Source organism: Myotis yumanensis, unplaced genomic scaffold, assembly GCF_028538775.1.
Source record: "Myotis yumanensis isolate MYYU_CA2020_CCGP unplaced genomic scaffold, mMyoYum1.0.hap1 SCAF_7, whole genome shotgun sequence".
NCBI classification, from domain to species: Eukaryota; Metazoa; Chordata; class Mammalia; order Chiroptera; family Vespertilionidae; genus Myotis; species Myotis yumanensis.
The window spans coordinates 53,028,183-53,045,339 of NW_027223758.1; the positions used below are offsets into that span (position 1 = coordinate 53,028,183).

The 17,157-nt window shown below is 51.7% G+C and overlaps 1 protein-coding gene across 5 annotated transcripts in view; it reads right to left on the reverse strand.

Annotated features, from left to right (window-relative positions):
- Window positions 1-17,157, reverse strand: part of MBP (myelin basic protein) — a 72,424-nt gene that overhangs the window by 27,216 nt on the left and 28,051 nt on the right. For all 5 annotated transcript variants that reach the window (XM_070420484.1, XM_070420481.1, XM_070420480.1 and 2 more), the window contains one exon: window positions 2,059-2,495. In XM_070420484.1, coding sequence (XP_070276585.1) covers window positions 2,059-2,495 — 437 coding nt within the window. The remainder of the gene's footprint in view (window positions 1-2,058; window positions 2,496-17,157) is intronic.

A 17,157-nucleotide genomic window follows, 5' to 3' on the forward strand; every position in this document is an offset into this window, starting at 1 on the left:
GGGCGTGTTGCTGGGCGTGCAGTGTATTAAGCTCACCTCTCCAGTGTTTAAAAGCAACAGGTGAGCTGAACAAACATTGCCAGGAGTTCTCACTCATGCTCTCCGCAAAGACCCTGCACAGGAGGCATCTACCCCGTGTCTGTCATCAGCAGCCATGCGGTTCTGCGGCAAACTGATCAATGCCTTAGGCATCAAAGGGCAAAAGGCTGGTCATTTTAAAGCCTTTATTCCTCAGTCAGCAGTGAACACTACGGGCACTTCCAAAAGCCTAAAGCAACTACTTAAACATTGTTTTCATTTTTAAAAGTCCTGTGTGGTGAACGTTTTGATTTTTCCGAATCCTTGGTAATCTGGCAATGCTATTTGCACAGCCGGTGCCTCCTCCTGAAACTAGAATCTTTTCTTTGAAAATATTGAAGCACATAAGAGATTTAAAGCAACAAAAGTTGTAATTCTACCTGAAGGGGAAAAAACGTATATGTGCTTATATATCCATTTTGTGATAAAGTCACAATGATGGAGATAAATGCTTTCACAATTTTATTTTAACTGAAACCATGACCCTGGAATGAAGCTTGTTTTATAATATATGCTCTCCGGCTATTGAATCTTTTCTGCACAGTTTAAGTAGGTTTTTCCTGCCCCTTGGAGGAGTTTAAGGTTTCGGAACCGGCGATGCTGCGTGCACGTGGGTTGCCTAGCATGACAGCGAGCCTTCCGTGGGCAGCCAGGGCTGGTGTGCTCGGAAAAGCAGCTCAGATCGAAGTCAGCATGAGAAGTGGGTCAGATGGCTGACGCTGCAGGGGAGGGAAGACGGCCCAAAGTAAAGGCACATGGCTACAGACAGACGCTGGAGGAACCGACCAGAGATGAAGGCCATGAGCCTTTAGGTATAGCAAGTGTTATTCACCTAAAGCCATGGCAAGCGAAGATGCGACCCGTGCCTGGAACCCCAAGCACTGTCACATTGCACAACTGACACCTGTCGTCTCCAACAAGTTCATGATCGCCAACCATTTCAGCACTGTGGTCAGAGGAGACGAAAGCACGTTTTATAAACTCCTTAACTCCAAGTAGCCCAGGGTTTTTGGGATGCTGTTCCCAGGCCGAGGGCCCTCTGCTCCACACTCAAAGCCTCTCACACTCTCCAAGGCCCTGATGAACACGCACAGTCCCAGCCGGAATACAAGCTGCATTTTATGGGGCCTGTGAGTGCATCCAATAAGCCAGGGGTTTTTCTGCAAACCTCTCTCCTTTCCCAATTACCCGGCCACCCAACACTCCAACAAGTCACGTGACATGCCACATGTGCGCTCTCGGAATGCCACTTGGGGATTCATGACACTCTCGCCACCGAGGACCTATTCACCACCAAGTCCGGGACACACTGCCGGAAACTGGCCCACAGGAGGGACGTTTTGCCTGGGGATACATTTTAATCTGCAGAACATTTAAATAATGAAACTTCATAGACTCTATATTCAAATGAATGGAATCACAAAATAGTACAGTTTTGATTCATAGATACACACGCTTATCCCTCCACCCTCTTCCACTAAACAACTCAGACGAGGGAGAAGGCTTGCTCAAGGCAGATTTAAGTATCGAGCTTGCTCCAAAGACCTCAATCACATTATTGTTGCAAAGCAACACCACGCGAGCAGCACTCAGTCCAGGAAAAAATGAGCATGACCCACTGGTGAAGCCCACAGCGTGGGCAGCAGAAGCAAAATCAGCCACAAAGCCCGAGGGTAAGACACAGGAGACCTGTGGGCATGGGGCAGTGCCGCGTCCACCCCGCCCCAGGGATGCAGACCTCAGAAGGACCTTGCGTCCCCCAGCCACATCCTGAGGGCAATCCCTTGTGAGAGGAGGAGGAAGAGGGTGAGTTAAGTGGAAATCACAGGAGCAGCAGCCCTGGCCCCTCCCACGAGCCGGAAAGCATTTCCAGAAAGGACGACACCTTACACAGCCAAGAGCATCGCCTCTGTGGCTCAGGACGCCGCGGACTCCCTCCTTTCCATTTACACTAAAGGCTCCTCACTCCTCAGAGCTCACCTTGCCTGAGCCCCGCTTGGGCACACCCCTGTCACCTCCAAAGAAGCGCCCCAGGGAGTCGAAGAAGCCCGTGTCTCTGTGCTTCGGGAGGAAGGCGTGCTTGGCGTGGTCCATGGTGCTGGCGGAGGCCAGGTACTTGGATCCGTGCCTCTGGGAGGGTCTTTTCTGTGACGCCATCACATCCAGGCCCTCGGGAGCGGCTGCACTGTCCTCTTGGATGGTCTGGAGCTCGTCTGACTCTGAGGGCCTGTCTTTGAAGGTGTTGTCCTCCCTCCCCGGGGCATCTCGGGAGAAGAGGCGGATCAAGTGGGGGCGGCCGCCAGGGTCAGCTGGGTTGGCGTCCGGCCAGGCATTCTTCGGGTCCCCTGTGCGCTTGGAGTCTGTCACCGCTGTGTCCCGAGAGCAGGGCCCATTGTTCTGGCCCACATCTGCCTCTCCTGCAAACAACAGTGAGATGTGAATGAGGGCCGTGCAGAGCCCGGGACAATGCCGCTTTCTTCCCCGATGCTCCGTGGGTCTCCTACAAAACCCACAGAGAGCCCTTGGCCATGGAGCCGTGGCAGCCAATCTGCCTGGGCACCAGCCTGGGCCGGGCAGCCTGGCTGCAGTTCTGTGCCCCAGGGGCCCGGGAACGGCCTGCCACTCCAGATCTGGGGCCCTACCTGAGGTGCAGGGGGCTTCCTGGCGCAGCGGCTGAGCACAGAGGGATCCTGGCAAAGGTCCCCTTGGGAGCTGCCCCTGCTCCATTTCGAGAACCTAGGATGGTGGGCATCTCTGTGGGACATATACGCTCGAAAAGCCCCTGGGGCATAAGCGAACATGTTGGGAGCATTTATTTGACAACAGGTATTTTCAGTGTTCTTGGTGAAAAGGGAGCTTCCCACCGCTTTCTGCAATTCCTGCCTTAGAGAAACCGGCATTTAGAATTCCTGCCCAGAATCCACTGGACGCCCCACGTGAAATGCTCAGTCAGGACATTGTGTTCCGGCTTCTCCACTGGGAGCAGCAACAGTGCGAACGTCCGAGGGGAAATGGGGCATTTCATGCTGTGTCTCAGTTCATTGCTTTTTACAAAAAATACAGTGTTTCTCCCAAGAATGACAATACAGCCGTTTTGCTCTCAAGTTATAAGTTAGGTTTAAATGAACGAATATGAGTTTCTTGTGAGCTTTATTACTCATCTACAGAGATGTGGTTTACTCACACTTTCCTGTAATAGCCCCCATTCACCTGACTGTCTGACAATCTGTTCACTGACATTACCCAACACATCTGTCCAGCCATTCATCTGTTTAGCCACCCACCTATCCATCCACCCATCCACTCCCCACCCACTCATCCACCCACCTATCCATCCACCCATCCACTCCCCACCCACTCATCCACCCACCTATCCATCCACCCATCCACTCCCCACCCACTCATCCACCCCCCATCCATCCACAAACCTATTCCCCATCCACTCATCCCTTCCCCATCCATCCATTTACCCACCCATCAATCTATCCACCCATCCACCCCCAACTCATCTACCCACCAATCACTCCCATAACCATCCATCCACCCATCCACCTACCCACCCATCCACACACCCATCCACTCCCCATCTATCCACCCACCCATCCATTTATCCACCCACATATTCAACCATCTACCCACCCATCCACTCACCCATCAATCCATCCACCCATCCACCCCCAACCTATCTACCCACCCACCCATCCATCCATTCACCCACCCACTCATCCATCCAACTACCCACTCATCCTCCCATCCACATTCACCTAATAAGTGTAACATCCTGTGCCAGATGTTTGGGTTATACTGATGAACAAGAGGAGTCCTTGTCTCATGAACATAGATAACAATGTAGGTATGGGTTGAATAATATCCCTCCAAACAGTATGTCCACATCCTAACCCCTGGTACTTATGGATGTGACCTTATTTGGAAATAGGGTCTTTTGTAGGTATCATCAAGTTACTCTGAGGTCAGATTGGAGGAGGGTGGGCCTGGCCCGAGGACCGGTGTCCTTCTAAGAAGAGGGGATTTGGATACAGGCACATGGGGAAGAGGCTGCTGGACGACACAAGCAGGGACTGAGCTGACGTGTCTACAAGACAAGGATGCCAAGGCTTGCCAGGAGCACCAGAAGGCAGGAGACAACCATTTCCTGGAGCCTTCGGGAGTGTGGTCCTGTCGACAGCTTGATTCAGCCTCTGGCGTCCAGACTGTGAGAAAAGAAATTCCTGTTGTTTTTAGTCACCCAGTTTGTGGTAATTTGTTATGACAGCCATAGGAAATGGATTTAATATGTAATTTCATACCAAGTTATAATATGAAAGAAAACAGAGCAGGGTAGGGGTTCAGGAAGGCCCCTGGAGGAACAGGGGGGAAAGGAGACTGTGGCCGTGTGAGCACTGGGGGTGCTACTATGGAGGAAAGGACCCCAGGACGGGGCCTGGGCAGACTAAGCTCGGTGTGTGCTCCAGGAAGAAGCAGAGGCCTGGAGTCTGAGGTGGGAGCGGGTGGGGAGGGGAGAGGTGTGGCAGGAGATGGTGGACCGGCCAGACTGTGCTGGGCCTTCAGGGGTGAGCAAGTGGCTGCCCTCTCCTAGAACAATGGGGGGCACTAGCAGGCATGTGTGGGGGACCAGACTTCAAGTGGGCTCAGGGTGAGGGGCTGCCTCTGGAAGAGATGAGGGTGCCTTGGGTGGGGAGGAAGGGGACCATCCAGGGATAACTGTGCACACCACGTGATGCAGGGTCGTTTCCTTTGTCACTATGTTTGAGGGGGTTGTATGTCCACAACACATACTTCCACACACATAAATAGCAAAAAGCAAAGAGTTCTACCCTCTTTCAATAAAATCACTAGGTGCATATTAGATACTCAGTAAGTGGTAGGTGGGTGGATAGGTAGGTAGATGGGTCAAGAGGCTGTCCCATGAGGGACAGTTGTCATGCAGTTGACGTACTGGCCTGTATTTGCAAAGCATAGTAACTTACCCCAAGCAAATACCATGAACATGTGCAAGTTCGGAAGCCCAAGGCAGACATTTGGCACCAGGACCACCGTGACCTCATCCATGCTCCTGGGAGAGCTGCCTGATGCAGCCATGCTCACGCCTTGGAAACATGGCACATAGAACCCAGCACGTCTTCCATGACCACTGATTTAATTCAACCACGAGGGAACACCGGCATTTACAACACACCTGTGAACATGCCTCATCGCACCGCAGCCACAGGAAGAAACCATGGCCGGCACGGAGCTGCAGGGTTTGCAGGGCGCAAAGCTCATTCCTAGGACCCACAGAAAGAGCCCAGCTTTCTAGCTGTGCTTCAAATCCTGCGGCTCATATGCATCCATGCAAATGTGGAGGAAAACAAGGGCTACATTGTACTGGCTTCAACGCATTAACCAAACATGAGCACATCTGAATACCAACGTTTTCACCACAGTTGGGCTTTGTGTCCCTGAATGTGGCTGTTTGTGAGGCGCAGAGATGGGCATTTGTGCCCTGAAAGTAGCTGCTCCCTCGCACAAGGGGAGGGGGAAGTCGGAATCTGTGGATGTGCTGTGGTTTTGGAAGGCCAAGTGCAGTGTCATTTTGTCAATTAATATCAGCTTTAATCCTGTTACAGCCGATGCCCAACTCTCAGCGAGACGCTGGTCACAGCGCCGAGCCTGTGGCGCCGTGTGAGGCTGGAATCTGACGTGGTGGGAGCGTCACTGACAGTACTCCGCCTTTGTGCACATTCCACAGGAGCTGCGAGGAAATTTCTTTAAAAAACAATAACACCTCGATCTAATTGCCAGGATGAGGCCCAGAAAACTTCCGGCGACAGCCCTTGGAAGGTGGCGATATTAAAATCACAGGATGGCAGAGAGACACCGCCATGCAGGATGGTGACATCAGGGATGGTGTCGACTGTGGGCCCAGGCTGGTAGCTGTCAAGACAGAGGGGCTCCAGGAAAAGGCGATGGTGGCCCCGCTTACACCCTGAGTCCAGCTGCTCCCACTGACGTCACCCCTTGCAGGCAGGCAGGCAGGGTGCCCGCCTTTTGTGGCTTCCTCCAGGCCCAATAAATCAGGATGCATATGGACGGCACCCAGTTCTGCTTTTTAAAATAGGCCACAGAGAAGTGGGCCACAGGTTATTCACTCTCCCAATGGCTGAGGTCCACCCTCTTAACTCCCACACTGCGAGCGTCAGTGACCCGCCCCACTCAGCTGCTCGCAGCCACGGCGATTAGAAGCGAAGTTCAGTTTCAAACATGCCCATGACCTTGAACCTGCTGCGGTGTGTGGGGCTGCACAACCTTCTGTGTTTGATGGTGCTGTGTGCCCCGAGTGCCTCCTGTCACTCCTCTCCCGTGACAGCGCTTGCTGCTGCTGTTGGTGCTTGGCTTCGGGGGCTCGTCATCCCTCTGGGCTGACCTGGGAGGGTGCTGTCCCCTCAGTGAGAGCTGTGCACAACACCTGCCTGTAGGGGTGAGGCGGTGTGAGCTCCACCTTGGTTTACCTCCTGAGTTTGCTCCTGCCTCTGAATGCCAGGGGTTCCCAGGTCAGCAGGAACAGAAAGAATTCATAGAGTTACTCAGGGCACGACCAGACTGCTCTCCAAGCCAGAGTGACACAGAATGCAGAGACCCCTCTGTGTGTGCCGGCCAGCTGATCAAACTTAACTGCGAGATAACTAACCTCGCGTGACAAGATGAAGGTGACAGTGCCCTGCTTCTTACTACAATTAATTTAATTTTTTCTCCTATGATTAGAGGTCTAAAAATGTTAGATGTAAGGATCATCCAACTTTAATGTCATTAGGGAACTTTAATACATTTCATATTCATGGCCGATCAGATCTGTAATGAGACCGGAAACAATGAAAAATGATCATTGCTCCGCTAATAGGGGCTTTGCCAATTTTTACACCTTGGAAACGTGCAGTGAGGCTTAGCTCACCAGAGGTCATCACTGTTGGTTTGTATGTGCGCGTTGTTCCCGTACATCAGGCGACCCAGACTTCACAGACCAGGAAAGTGGTGAAAATGAGGGGTGAGGATGATGGGTGCGCATGCTGCCTCCCAGAACTTTGAGAAGTTTCCATTTTTCCAGCTAAGACATGAAGAGAAACAATAGCCCCCATGGAATAGTCCCTCATTTCACTACAGAATGAAGGCAATTTGGAATCAAAAGAACAGGAAAAACCTGGTCTCAGAATAAAGTGCTGGGGAGTATGCCTAGGCCACTTTCTGACCCGCCTGCACAGTGTAGTTGACCAGATGGCCCTATTTAAGGCCTCTGACTGTTTCAAGTTCACACGGCAAAGGGGAATGTGCACCCCACACTCATGTCCTCCAGTGTGGACAGCGTGGCCACACTCTCGTCTTTGTGGAAGGTACAACATTGGTCATTTACTGCCTAACAAAACCCTCAGGTTACTTTCCAGCCCGTGAGGCTCCTGACACTGAGCGTGCTAATCTGTGCTGTCAAACAGGAGACTGTCCTGTCCCACAGGATGTGCTGAGTCACAGAGGACAGCAACACGCCAGTCCTGCTGGGGACCGGCAGCCCCTTTCCATTTTGGTGTCCTGGTGGGGTCGCAGGGTCGGTCCTGCAGGGCTCTGATCAAACTTGGACCCAGGCCCTCCCTGCCAGGGTCCCCCTGCAGAAGCCTGGTGCTGGCTGCTACCTATGTACTAGGGACAAGGTGCCTGGGACCAGAGCCTAAGCACTCAACTCTTGCCCTCCAGATGAGGACAGGTGGGGACTCCATTCTGCCTTAAATCCGTGCACTATGAACTGGGCCGAAGGGCTCTGCTCCTTCAACAGAACTTCAAGCCAAAATGATGGAGACAAGCACGCTGTCCAGAGGGGTGAGGCCGAGGGGCGGGGGGCACATGCTAAGAGCACAGGACCCTGCTTGGCTGGCCCCTCTGACTTCAGAAGAAGGGACTCGGGGTACCGGCATGTCTCCGGCCCGCCCAGCAGGCTGCTCTCTGCAGAGGGGCCTGCGGGCCCTGGAATTTGTCTCTGTGGGCCAGCGCCGAGGAGGTCACCATGGAGGGGAGGGAAACAAAAGGCCTCGCTGTGCCGTGGATGGGCTATGGCAGACATCCTGCAGCTATGAGAGGCATGCGGCTGCCCGCCCGGCTACCCCGAGGTTGCTTTAAAACCTCTTTACAAACAAGTCTTATCAACCCACCCAGCTCTCTCAAATGCCTCCTTTGTGTGCCCAGAACATATAGTTTTTATTTGCTCTAAATAGCTCACCTCTTGAACCCTCCCACAGCAGTGTTGGGGCTGGGGACTCCACCGTGCATGTCTCTTCATTGCACAAGGGGTGTGACAGTCCATATGCCTGGCTTCCCAGCACAGGGGTCGTAAAGATAATGAGATTTAAGGTGGAGCCCGGTATGCACATGGGTTCTGTTCCATGTGTAACATCTAGCGTTTCTCACAGCAACTTTGTTCTGACAACCATGATGTTCAGCAGCCACAGAGAAGCAGGCTGTCCCCAGCCGAGCTCCTGGCCCCTGACCTGGTTATTTTCTTCACTTTGACTCATTTTGGCCCTTCGGTCCTGTCATCTTTCCAAAGGGCGCTGAGACCCTCCCGCCGTGTCCTGTGATCAGCAGTAGCTTTTATTACATGAGAGGAGGGAGCTGTGACCTCATTTCTGACCTGTGTGGAAGTCACAGTCCCATCTGACATGAGGGGTCACACCCTGAAACTCCTCACGGAATCACTGGGCTGGAAAAGGCTGGGAGGAATCGCATTCCTGGCCTAGAGCTCAGCCTGCTGCCTCCCGCCAGCCATGGGGTCCCCAAAGTTGCTCAGTGCATGCAGGCAGGACAACTTGGCCCAGAGTCCAGCCCCAGGCGGGGACCAGGATGTCTGTGGGGTGGGGGCCTCTTCCGACATGTGACAAGGTGGGAGAGCCCTCTCGGGCTCTGAGCGGGTTCAGATCCAATTCCCACCCCCACCCCAGACTCAGCTCCCACCGCCCTTCCCGGAAACCTAGGAGATGTCCGTGCTGCCTGCTGCCTTTTGTGGACTAGAAATGCCACAAGAGAAGCTGAAAGACATGCCCTAAACCACCTGACCCCCTGCACCCATGTGGTTTGAGTGGTACCTAGGGATTGCCTCTGGTCACAGGTCAGATCAAAGGGCAAATACAGTGGCAGAGCCTTCGCTGCCTGTGCTGAGCATGTGCCGAGTCGACACTCAGCCGCTGCCCTGCTCCCAAGCAGCCCCAGACAAAGATACCTGTAAGAGGGAGGAAAAGATTCAGAAGCAAAGGGGACACCTTTTGTTGGAGGCAGTGTGGACAGGGCAGGTGCCTACAGGCCCTACCCCTGCTGCGTTCCTGGTGGGCAAATAGAATGGGGAGAAAGTTCTGGAATCACCACTCAGAAGTGTCAGAGGCTGGCCACTCTGACGACCGACATAACGGCGGAGGTACTATTGGTGAAGAGCTCTCCAACACACCTTCATCCTTCTCTCCATGCTCACGAAGAGCTCACACCACCACCCGATTCTGCATTGAGAGGATCAGGTCAGGGGGGCTTACCCACAGTGCACGGCGGGAAGGACCCAAGCCCAAGCTTCCTGATTCCCCAGTGTGTGGTTTTTCCTGCCACTCCCACTCCATGACAGGGTCCTGGGGAGGGAGGGTCGGCTCCGGTCAGTTCCCAGACCTGGGACTGTCTATCCACTGTCCACTGTACACGGAGCAGCCACATGTATGGGTGATATGTGTGTGTGCATGTTCTTGTATGCATGAGCACACACATATCACATGTGTACGTACAGTACTTGCTTAATGGAAAAATTATTCATCAATCAATTCACATGATGGGTGCTGCTGTTAGTTTTTTATGTAATATTTTTAAAGTACAAGAGATGTTGTGACTGGCTGATTGGCAGAGTTCTCCCTTTGCATTCCGTGCTGAGTGGAAATCCTAGTGGTTTCCCTGGTGAGCAGGGCGCACATTGGCAGTGATGGGAAGGGGTCAGCAAACCGTGCCCGGGACCAACCTGGCCTACTTCCTTTTTCCTACAGCCTGCAAGCTGAGAATGTTTTTACCTTCCTAAATATTTTTAAAAAGAGAGGAAAAGGAAAAAATAGTATTTTGTGGTATGTGGAAAGTATATGGAATTTAAATTTCAGTGTCCACCCATAGTGTTGCTGAATAGCTACACCCATCTGCTAACATCTCCATGGGCAGAGTTGAGTTGAGTGAGCTGACAGGGACCTCGGGCCCGCAAAGCCTAACCTATTGACCGTCTGCCCCTCTGCGGAAAGAGTGCGTTGACCTCTATGATCTATAATCTGATGGAAGCTCTGAGGACAGGAGTCAGTGCAGCCCTGACTCAGAAGTGACAGTCAGGGCAAGCCAGCTGCAGAGGTCGGAGTTTGGGAGCTAGAGAGCAAGCACTTCCTCAGCTCGTGTTTGCACCCAGAGAGCAAGAAGCCGCGGGAAGAACATGAAATGTCATATTCTGTTTATGACATTTCCATAAGCAGAACTTGTAAGGGGATGCTGCAACGCCTGCCTCACTTGTCCGCCTCGCTATGTTACTTTCACACTTTACTTTCGCTGCTCTTAAAACAGGCAAATTGTGCTGATCATTGAGATATGTATTAAAGCAAAATCACATATAAATAAGAAAACCCCAGTTACACAGAGGAAATGCAGCTACCCTGCCCTTCATATATATCCTGTACAACTTCAAGAACTGAGTGTTAGAATTTTCTCATATTATCTTTTTTCTTTCCTTTCAATTCTGAATAATCACATAATATAAGATAATAACATAATGTTGGAAGAATTGCCACTGAAAGTCTTGCAAAAAAAACCAAAGAACCAATATGATCTATTTGTAACCAGCAAAAAGCTGTGACATTTCTCATGACCGCAGGGCCACAAAAACAAGTCCGAGCTGGAGCTGCCACTGTGGAGATTAAGAAAAACAGTGTCACAGTCAAACGGAAACAACTGTCACTTTCTGTGACCTTTCTGGAATGTGTGCACGCCAAATGCATGAATGGCTAACTGCTACCTGCAATTTCTGCAAAGTAAGGAGAGGAGGGGAGGAGGGTGAGCAGAAGGCGGTATGCCTTCCTACGCCGGCCAAAGGCACACATTCCAGAAGCTCGACACTGGGCAGCAGGTTGTCTCACCTTGGCATTTGCTGTCATCAACTGAACAGGGAGCAGGGGTCCAGATTGAACTCATTTTGACTGGTGTCCCCTCTCTTAGCTAAAACGTAGGATCAAGTTTAACCATCACACTTCTAAAAACATTCCTGATCCTTTGTAAGTGTTCAGAGGATCTTTTCATCACTGGTTACCTGGAAAAGGGTCAGAAACAGTCGCCGTGTATACACTCTGTGCTGCAGGACAGGCATAATCCACGGGTCCCAAGGAAAACGATCCATACATTGACTCTTGGGCGTTTTAGTCAAGGGAGGGTCACGTTCAGATCCTTTCTTGGGGACAGTGGCAGAGCTGAACTGCAGCACTGTGTCCCAGGGAGCCACAGGAACAATGGTGTCAAAGGTCTGGAGTGGGGATGGGGCCGGCACACAATGCCTGCTTTTCACAGCCGGTCCCAGCACCGAGGAGGTGCCCCGCGGGGCAGCCGGGTACCAGCCCGCGGCAGCCACTGCAATCTTTTAAGGGTAAAAATAACTTGAAGACTCTTTAAGTAAATGAATATTCAGTGAAATACTTACAAAAAATCCTCAGGCAGTAAAACATGAGTTTTTAATTTGAGAAAAGATGGAGTAATAATTAGATACATGGGAATAAAGGAGACATTCCAAGATATTTATAAAAATATAAATATCTCTTTATCTGCTGCTTTAACTATTTCTAGGTATTTATTGTTTTAGCAAAGTGAATATACTAATATCTTAGATGGTTTTTTTTTTGAGGGGTGTTTTTTGTTTTCTTTTTGGGGAATCATTTTGAGATAGTTTTTCATGATCATATAATCACACACCATTTACACTTTATAAAGTATCTGACTAAAGAAATGGAAAATATTCCCTGTCTACTCATCTACTCATCTAGTGGAGATAGATACCTTAGAAGATTTATTTATGAAAATTCTAACCTAATCACAATGGGTACTTATAATAATCTTTTTAAAAAATATAATTTTATTGATTTCAGAGAGGAGGGAGAAACATCAATGATGAGAAAGAATCATTGATCAGCTGCTTCCTTGTACACCCTACACTGAGGATGGAGCCCACAACCCAGGCATGTGCCCTGACTGGAAATCAAACCATGAACTCCTGGTTCATAAGTCGATGCTCAACCATTGAGCCACACCAGCCAGGCTCCAATAATATATTTTTATGTTTTGTTGCAAGAACTGTAAATAGCCATGGCTGGGTTGGCTCAGTGGTTAAGAGTATCAGCTCTCAGGCCAAGGGGTCTCAAGTTCGATTTCTGACACGCGTGTCATAGGTTCGCCATCACTGTCCTATGTTAAGCATCTGCCCCCTGGTGGTCAGTGCAAGTCATAGTGATTGGTTGATCCACTCTTTGGTTGATTTGCATATTAGGCTTTTATTATATAGGATGGAACTACATGACAGTCAATGTGCCCCCCTGAGGGGTCTTGGATTGTGAGAGGGTGCAGGCCAGGCCGAGGGACCCCACCAGTGCATGATCGGGGCCGGAGAGGGACGCGGGAGGTTGGCCAGCCAGGGAGGGACTGTGGAAGGGCTTCAGGGCATATCTGGCCCATCTCGCTCAGTCCCAATCGGCCAGGCCCCAGCAGCAAGCTAACCTACTGGTCAGAGGGTCTGCCCCTGGTGGTCAGTGCATGTCATAGCAAGCAGATGAGCGGCCTTAGTATATCATTAGCATTGAACAACTGGACTACTGGACACTTAGAATATTAGGCTTTTATTATATAGGACTAGAGGCCTGGTGCACAAAATTAGTGCACGGGGGGGGGGGGGGTGTCCCTCAGCCCAGCCTGCATGCTCTCCAATCCGGGACCCCTGCGAGATCGGGCCTAAACCGGCAGTTGGACATCCCTCTCGCAATCTGGGACTGCTGGCTCCTAACCGCTCACCTGCCTGCCTGCCTGATCGCCCCTAACCGCTCTTCCTTGCTGGCCTGATCGCCCCTAACTGCTCTCCCCTGCTGGCCTGATTGCCCCTAACTGCCTCTGCCTCGGCCCCCGCCACCATGGCTTTGTCCGGAAGGACATCCAGAAGACGTCCGGCCTATCCGGTCTAATTAGCATATTACATTTTATTAGTATAGATTATATATAGAATGAGAAAATGGTTGTACCGAGCCCTGAGAAATAAGAAGGGCCTGGATGCACTACATCTACCTAATGAAACATTCTGATTCAATGTGCCAAAATTACACCAATTTACCTACATTTCACTTGCTGGTGACTGATACAGGCAGCTCTAAATTGCCTTCACATTCTTAATGATAAAATTATTCTGCTAAGAGCGTGTCACATCCATTGTGTGCTTTAAAAGCCCCCTGCCACTGTCTCCACAGCTCAGGGGCTGCGAGGTCACCTGCTGGAACAGGTGTGGGGGGATCAGGGCCCAGCAGCACTGATGGAGCATGGTGACACCATGATGGCTCAGCAGTGGCACAGGGCAGAGCCCAGGCAGAGCCAGGGACCTGATTCTCATCAAAGCCTTTGATCTCTGAAGGCAGGTGCGACCCCATGCATCTTGGGGCAGGTATGTGAGCAGGGCTATATTCAGTCAGAACCAGAGCTGGGGATTGTCTTATTTTGATTTTTTAAATCCTCATGTGAGGATATGTTTGACTCATTTTAGAGAGAGGGGATGAGATAGGGTGAGAGAGATATACAGAGAGAGAAACACTGATTGGTTGCCTCCTGTATGTGCCCCCACCAGGGATCAAACCTGTAACCTGGGTATGTGCCCTGACCAGGAATTGAACCAACAACTTTTCGGTGCACGGAAAGATGCCCAACTGAGCCATACCAGCCAGGGCTCATTTTCCTTTTAAAAGACTTGTTTCTTTAGTTTAGCAAATATTGATGGCAATGCTCTTAGAGGAAGGAGAGGTGTGGCTCACCAACTCAAGGATTCATTGGAGAAGCAAGGATTCACTTATTTTAATTCGTCATGGGTTAAGGCACCTCCCAAACTGCAGGGGGTGGAGGTGGGGACTCAGCTGGGAGAGGTGAGGAGAGCTGCCTGCCCAGGACTGGGCCCTCTGCAGGGACTGTCCTTCTCTTGGCCACTGACCAGCCCAGGGGACTTGGTGGCTGAGGAATTGGGAGAAGAGTCCCACAGCCACACTGCAGCTCCCAGTCCACATGACAAATTCCCCTGGGTGTGGGGTGAGATTAGAAATAGTAACTATTACTGATGGAAACCTAATGTGGGTGCTTTCAATGGGGTGCTGAGTCCTGGGTCTCAAGCTGGGACAGGCTGTTGCCCACCGGCCACGCCCATCACAGCTGCCACTTGTGCCTTGGTGAGGTCTGTATCGCTTTGTTCTGGAGGATGCTCAGCTGGCCCATTGTGGCTCTGTTGGCCTTAAGTGACCCCTAGCGCACATGTCATTTTGAAGGCCAGGACCTGCGGATGGGCACACGGGACAGGCAGCGGTGGCCTCCTCTCTCCCAGGGTGCACTGCTGAGTCACCACCCTGGGAACTGGCCTCCTTTGGACCACAGCTTTATCCGGTCCAGGACCTAGCGGGACAGCGTGTGCTCTGCCAACCTAGGACACAGCAGGCGAGCCCCGCCCCTCCCACCTCCCTGCACAGGGCCCTCTCTGCCAGCACACAGCCGTGCTGCCCACTGCCCGGCCTCTTTCCTGGGCTGGGCACCCCCCTCCTCACCTGTGGAGACACAGAGAACGTGCTGGGAGCTTGGGTGAGCCCACACCCTGCTTGGAGACACATCTTGTCTCTCTTTAGAATGTGAGAAAGGGACTTTTGTTTCCAAAGTGTTGAAAGCCCAACAGAAGCCAGGACACCAGTTTCCCCCGTGACAGATCAGTGTGGCCTCAGGGAGCGGGGATGCCGGCAGGGCCTCTGGTGTTTGCAAGGACACTGCCCAGCCAGAGTCCCCACCTGTCTCTGTGGTCACTGGGGACACCTGCAGGGTGGTCCTCTCATCAGGGGGATCGGAAGGGCAGAGACGTACATTTGAGGACTCAGGAGATGGAGCTCCTTAATGGGGAGCAGACTGCTCAACCCACAGGACAGCATGGTCCTGGTTTCACCACCATGTGGATTCATGTTTACAGCTCAGAACAACTACCAGTACACCAACAACCCATGTCCATGGACTCCGTTTATATGGAAACACTGGAGTGAAAGTAGTCTTGGCATCTCATAATTCAAAGAACAAAGCAACAGTGTCAGAGGTATTTTGTCTGTGGAAAGATTATTATATGCACATGTGTGCAGATATACCATACAAATGTATGCACACGTTAGCACATTTGCATATGCAACCACACATGTGCACAAACATGCACACACAAACAGTTGCATGCACACACTACACGTGCAACACATGTACACACATGCATACAGTGCACACCTGCATACACACCCACACATGTGCACACACATGTGCATGTCCACATGCACACTCCATGCATGCACACACTCCATGCACGCACACTTGCGTGTGCGCACGCGCACACACACACACACACACACATATGCTTGCACATCACCTATTCAGCAGCAGCCTAGAGGCAGAACTCTCTAGTTAAGAGCTTGGGCCTCAGGACACGCGGTCAAGGTACAGGACCTTGTGAACACAACAGTTTGCAGAGGTTGTCTTAGGGACAGAAGGGGACAGATTCAGGGTGAAGTGGTGTCCCCCAAACACTCCATCACTTGCAGATGCCACAGGCCAGGCCCTAGTGACCTCATCATCTTCAGGAAAATGAGCCTCAAAGCAGAAAATCAAGCAAAAGAAGAAAACAGCACATGCAAATAATTAAATACCAAGTTTGTACAAAGACTGTTATAGGTCACGATGGGTTTCTGAGAGGCCCGCATCTGGGTGTAGACAGTGAGCGGGGCCTCTGCCCACGGGCACCCCTCTCCCCATCACGCAGGGGGCAGTTCACGGGCTGTTCTGTTGTTGGAGCCACAGGACCAGCGAGGTAATTCTAGCTCCGTTGTTTGAGCAATGAACTGGTGGACATTTTCTAATGATTTCAGTAGAATTTTGCCCTGATTTTTGCACAGGACTGAGCCCTGTAAGGTGCTATCGGTGGAAGCACGGAGGTGCTACTTTCTGTTCTTCCCCAGGACCCTGTAGGCCTGCCCTTGCCCCTCCAGTGGGACAAACCCATCCTTACAGCTCTGACCTGGAGACCTGGGTCCCCTCCGGAAGGAGCCCAGGGGTTCCGGAAAGAGCAGGGGTGCCCTCTATTGGGGACTTCTCTCCTGTCAGCATAACTGAGGGAGACCCAAGGCTTCCATTCACCTCACTGACCTGAGCGGAGCCATGCCTGGGGAACTGGGAGGGGCAGGGCAGGGATACGTCACTGCCTTTCCTGCCTGGTTTTCAAATGACAAGAACAGTGTCTGTCACGTGTGGGGTGTGAGCTTCAAAAAAAGCGTGTGACAGGCCTACCGCAGAAAACCTGCTTCCCCAAAGCTCGGACAACACCCTTAACATGTTCTCTTCCTCCTCGGTAGCAGGCAAAGCCACTCTGGAGTGTCACTGTCAGAAAACCAGTCACAGAAAGATATTTAAAACATGCCCTGGTGTGTCGTTTGCTTAGATCTGCGACAACCCTTCAGAGGGATTTTCCCAGGAAATGGAAAAGTAAATGAAACTCTAGAGAACACTGATGAGTAAGTGTGTCTGTCTCCTTGTGCAACCTGTGGTTGGAGCACGCCCCGCGGCACCGGTGCCGGCCCTCCTCAGCCCGGCCGCGCACTCGCTAACGTCCCCAGTTGGGTTCTCAGGCTGACTCTGACTGGCAAAGGTACAACACTGAGACCCGGAGGCCTGTGACCCGCAGCAATGAGTCAGTGACAGACAACGGCTCCTGCTTATCTCTCACAGCCCCCGGTTCTCCTGACA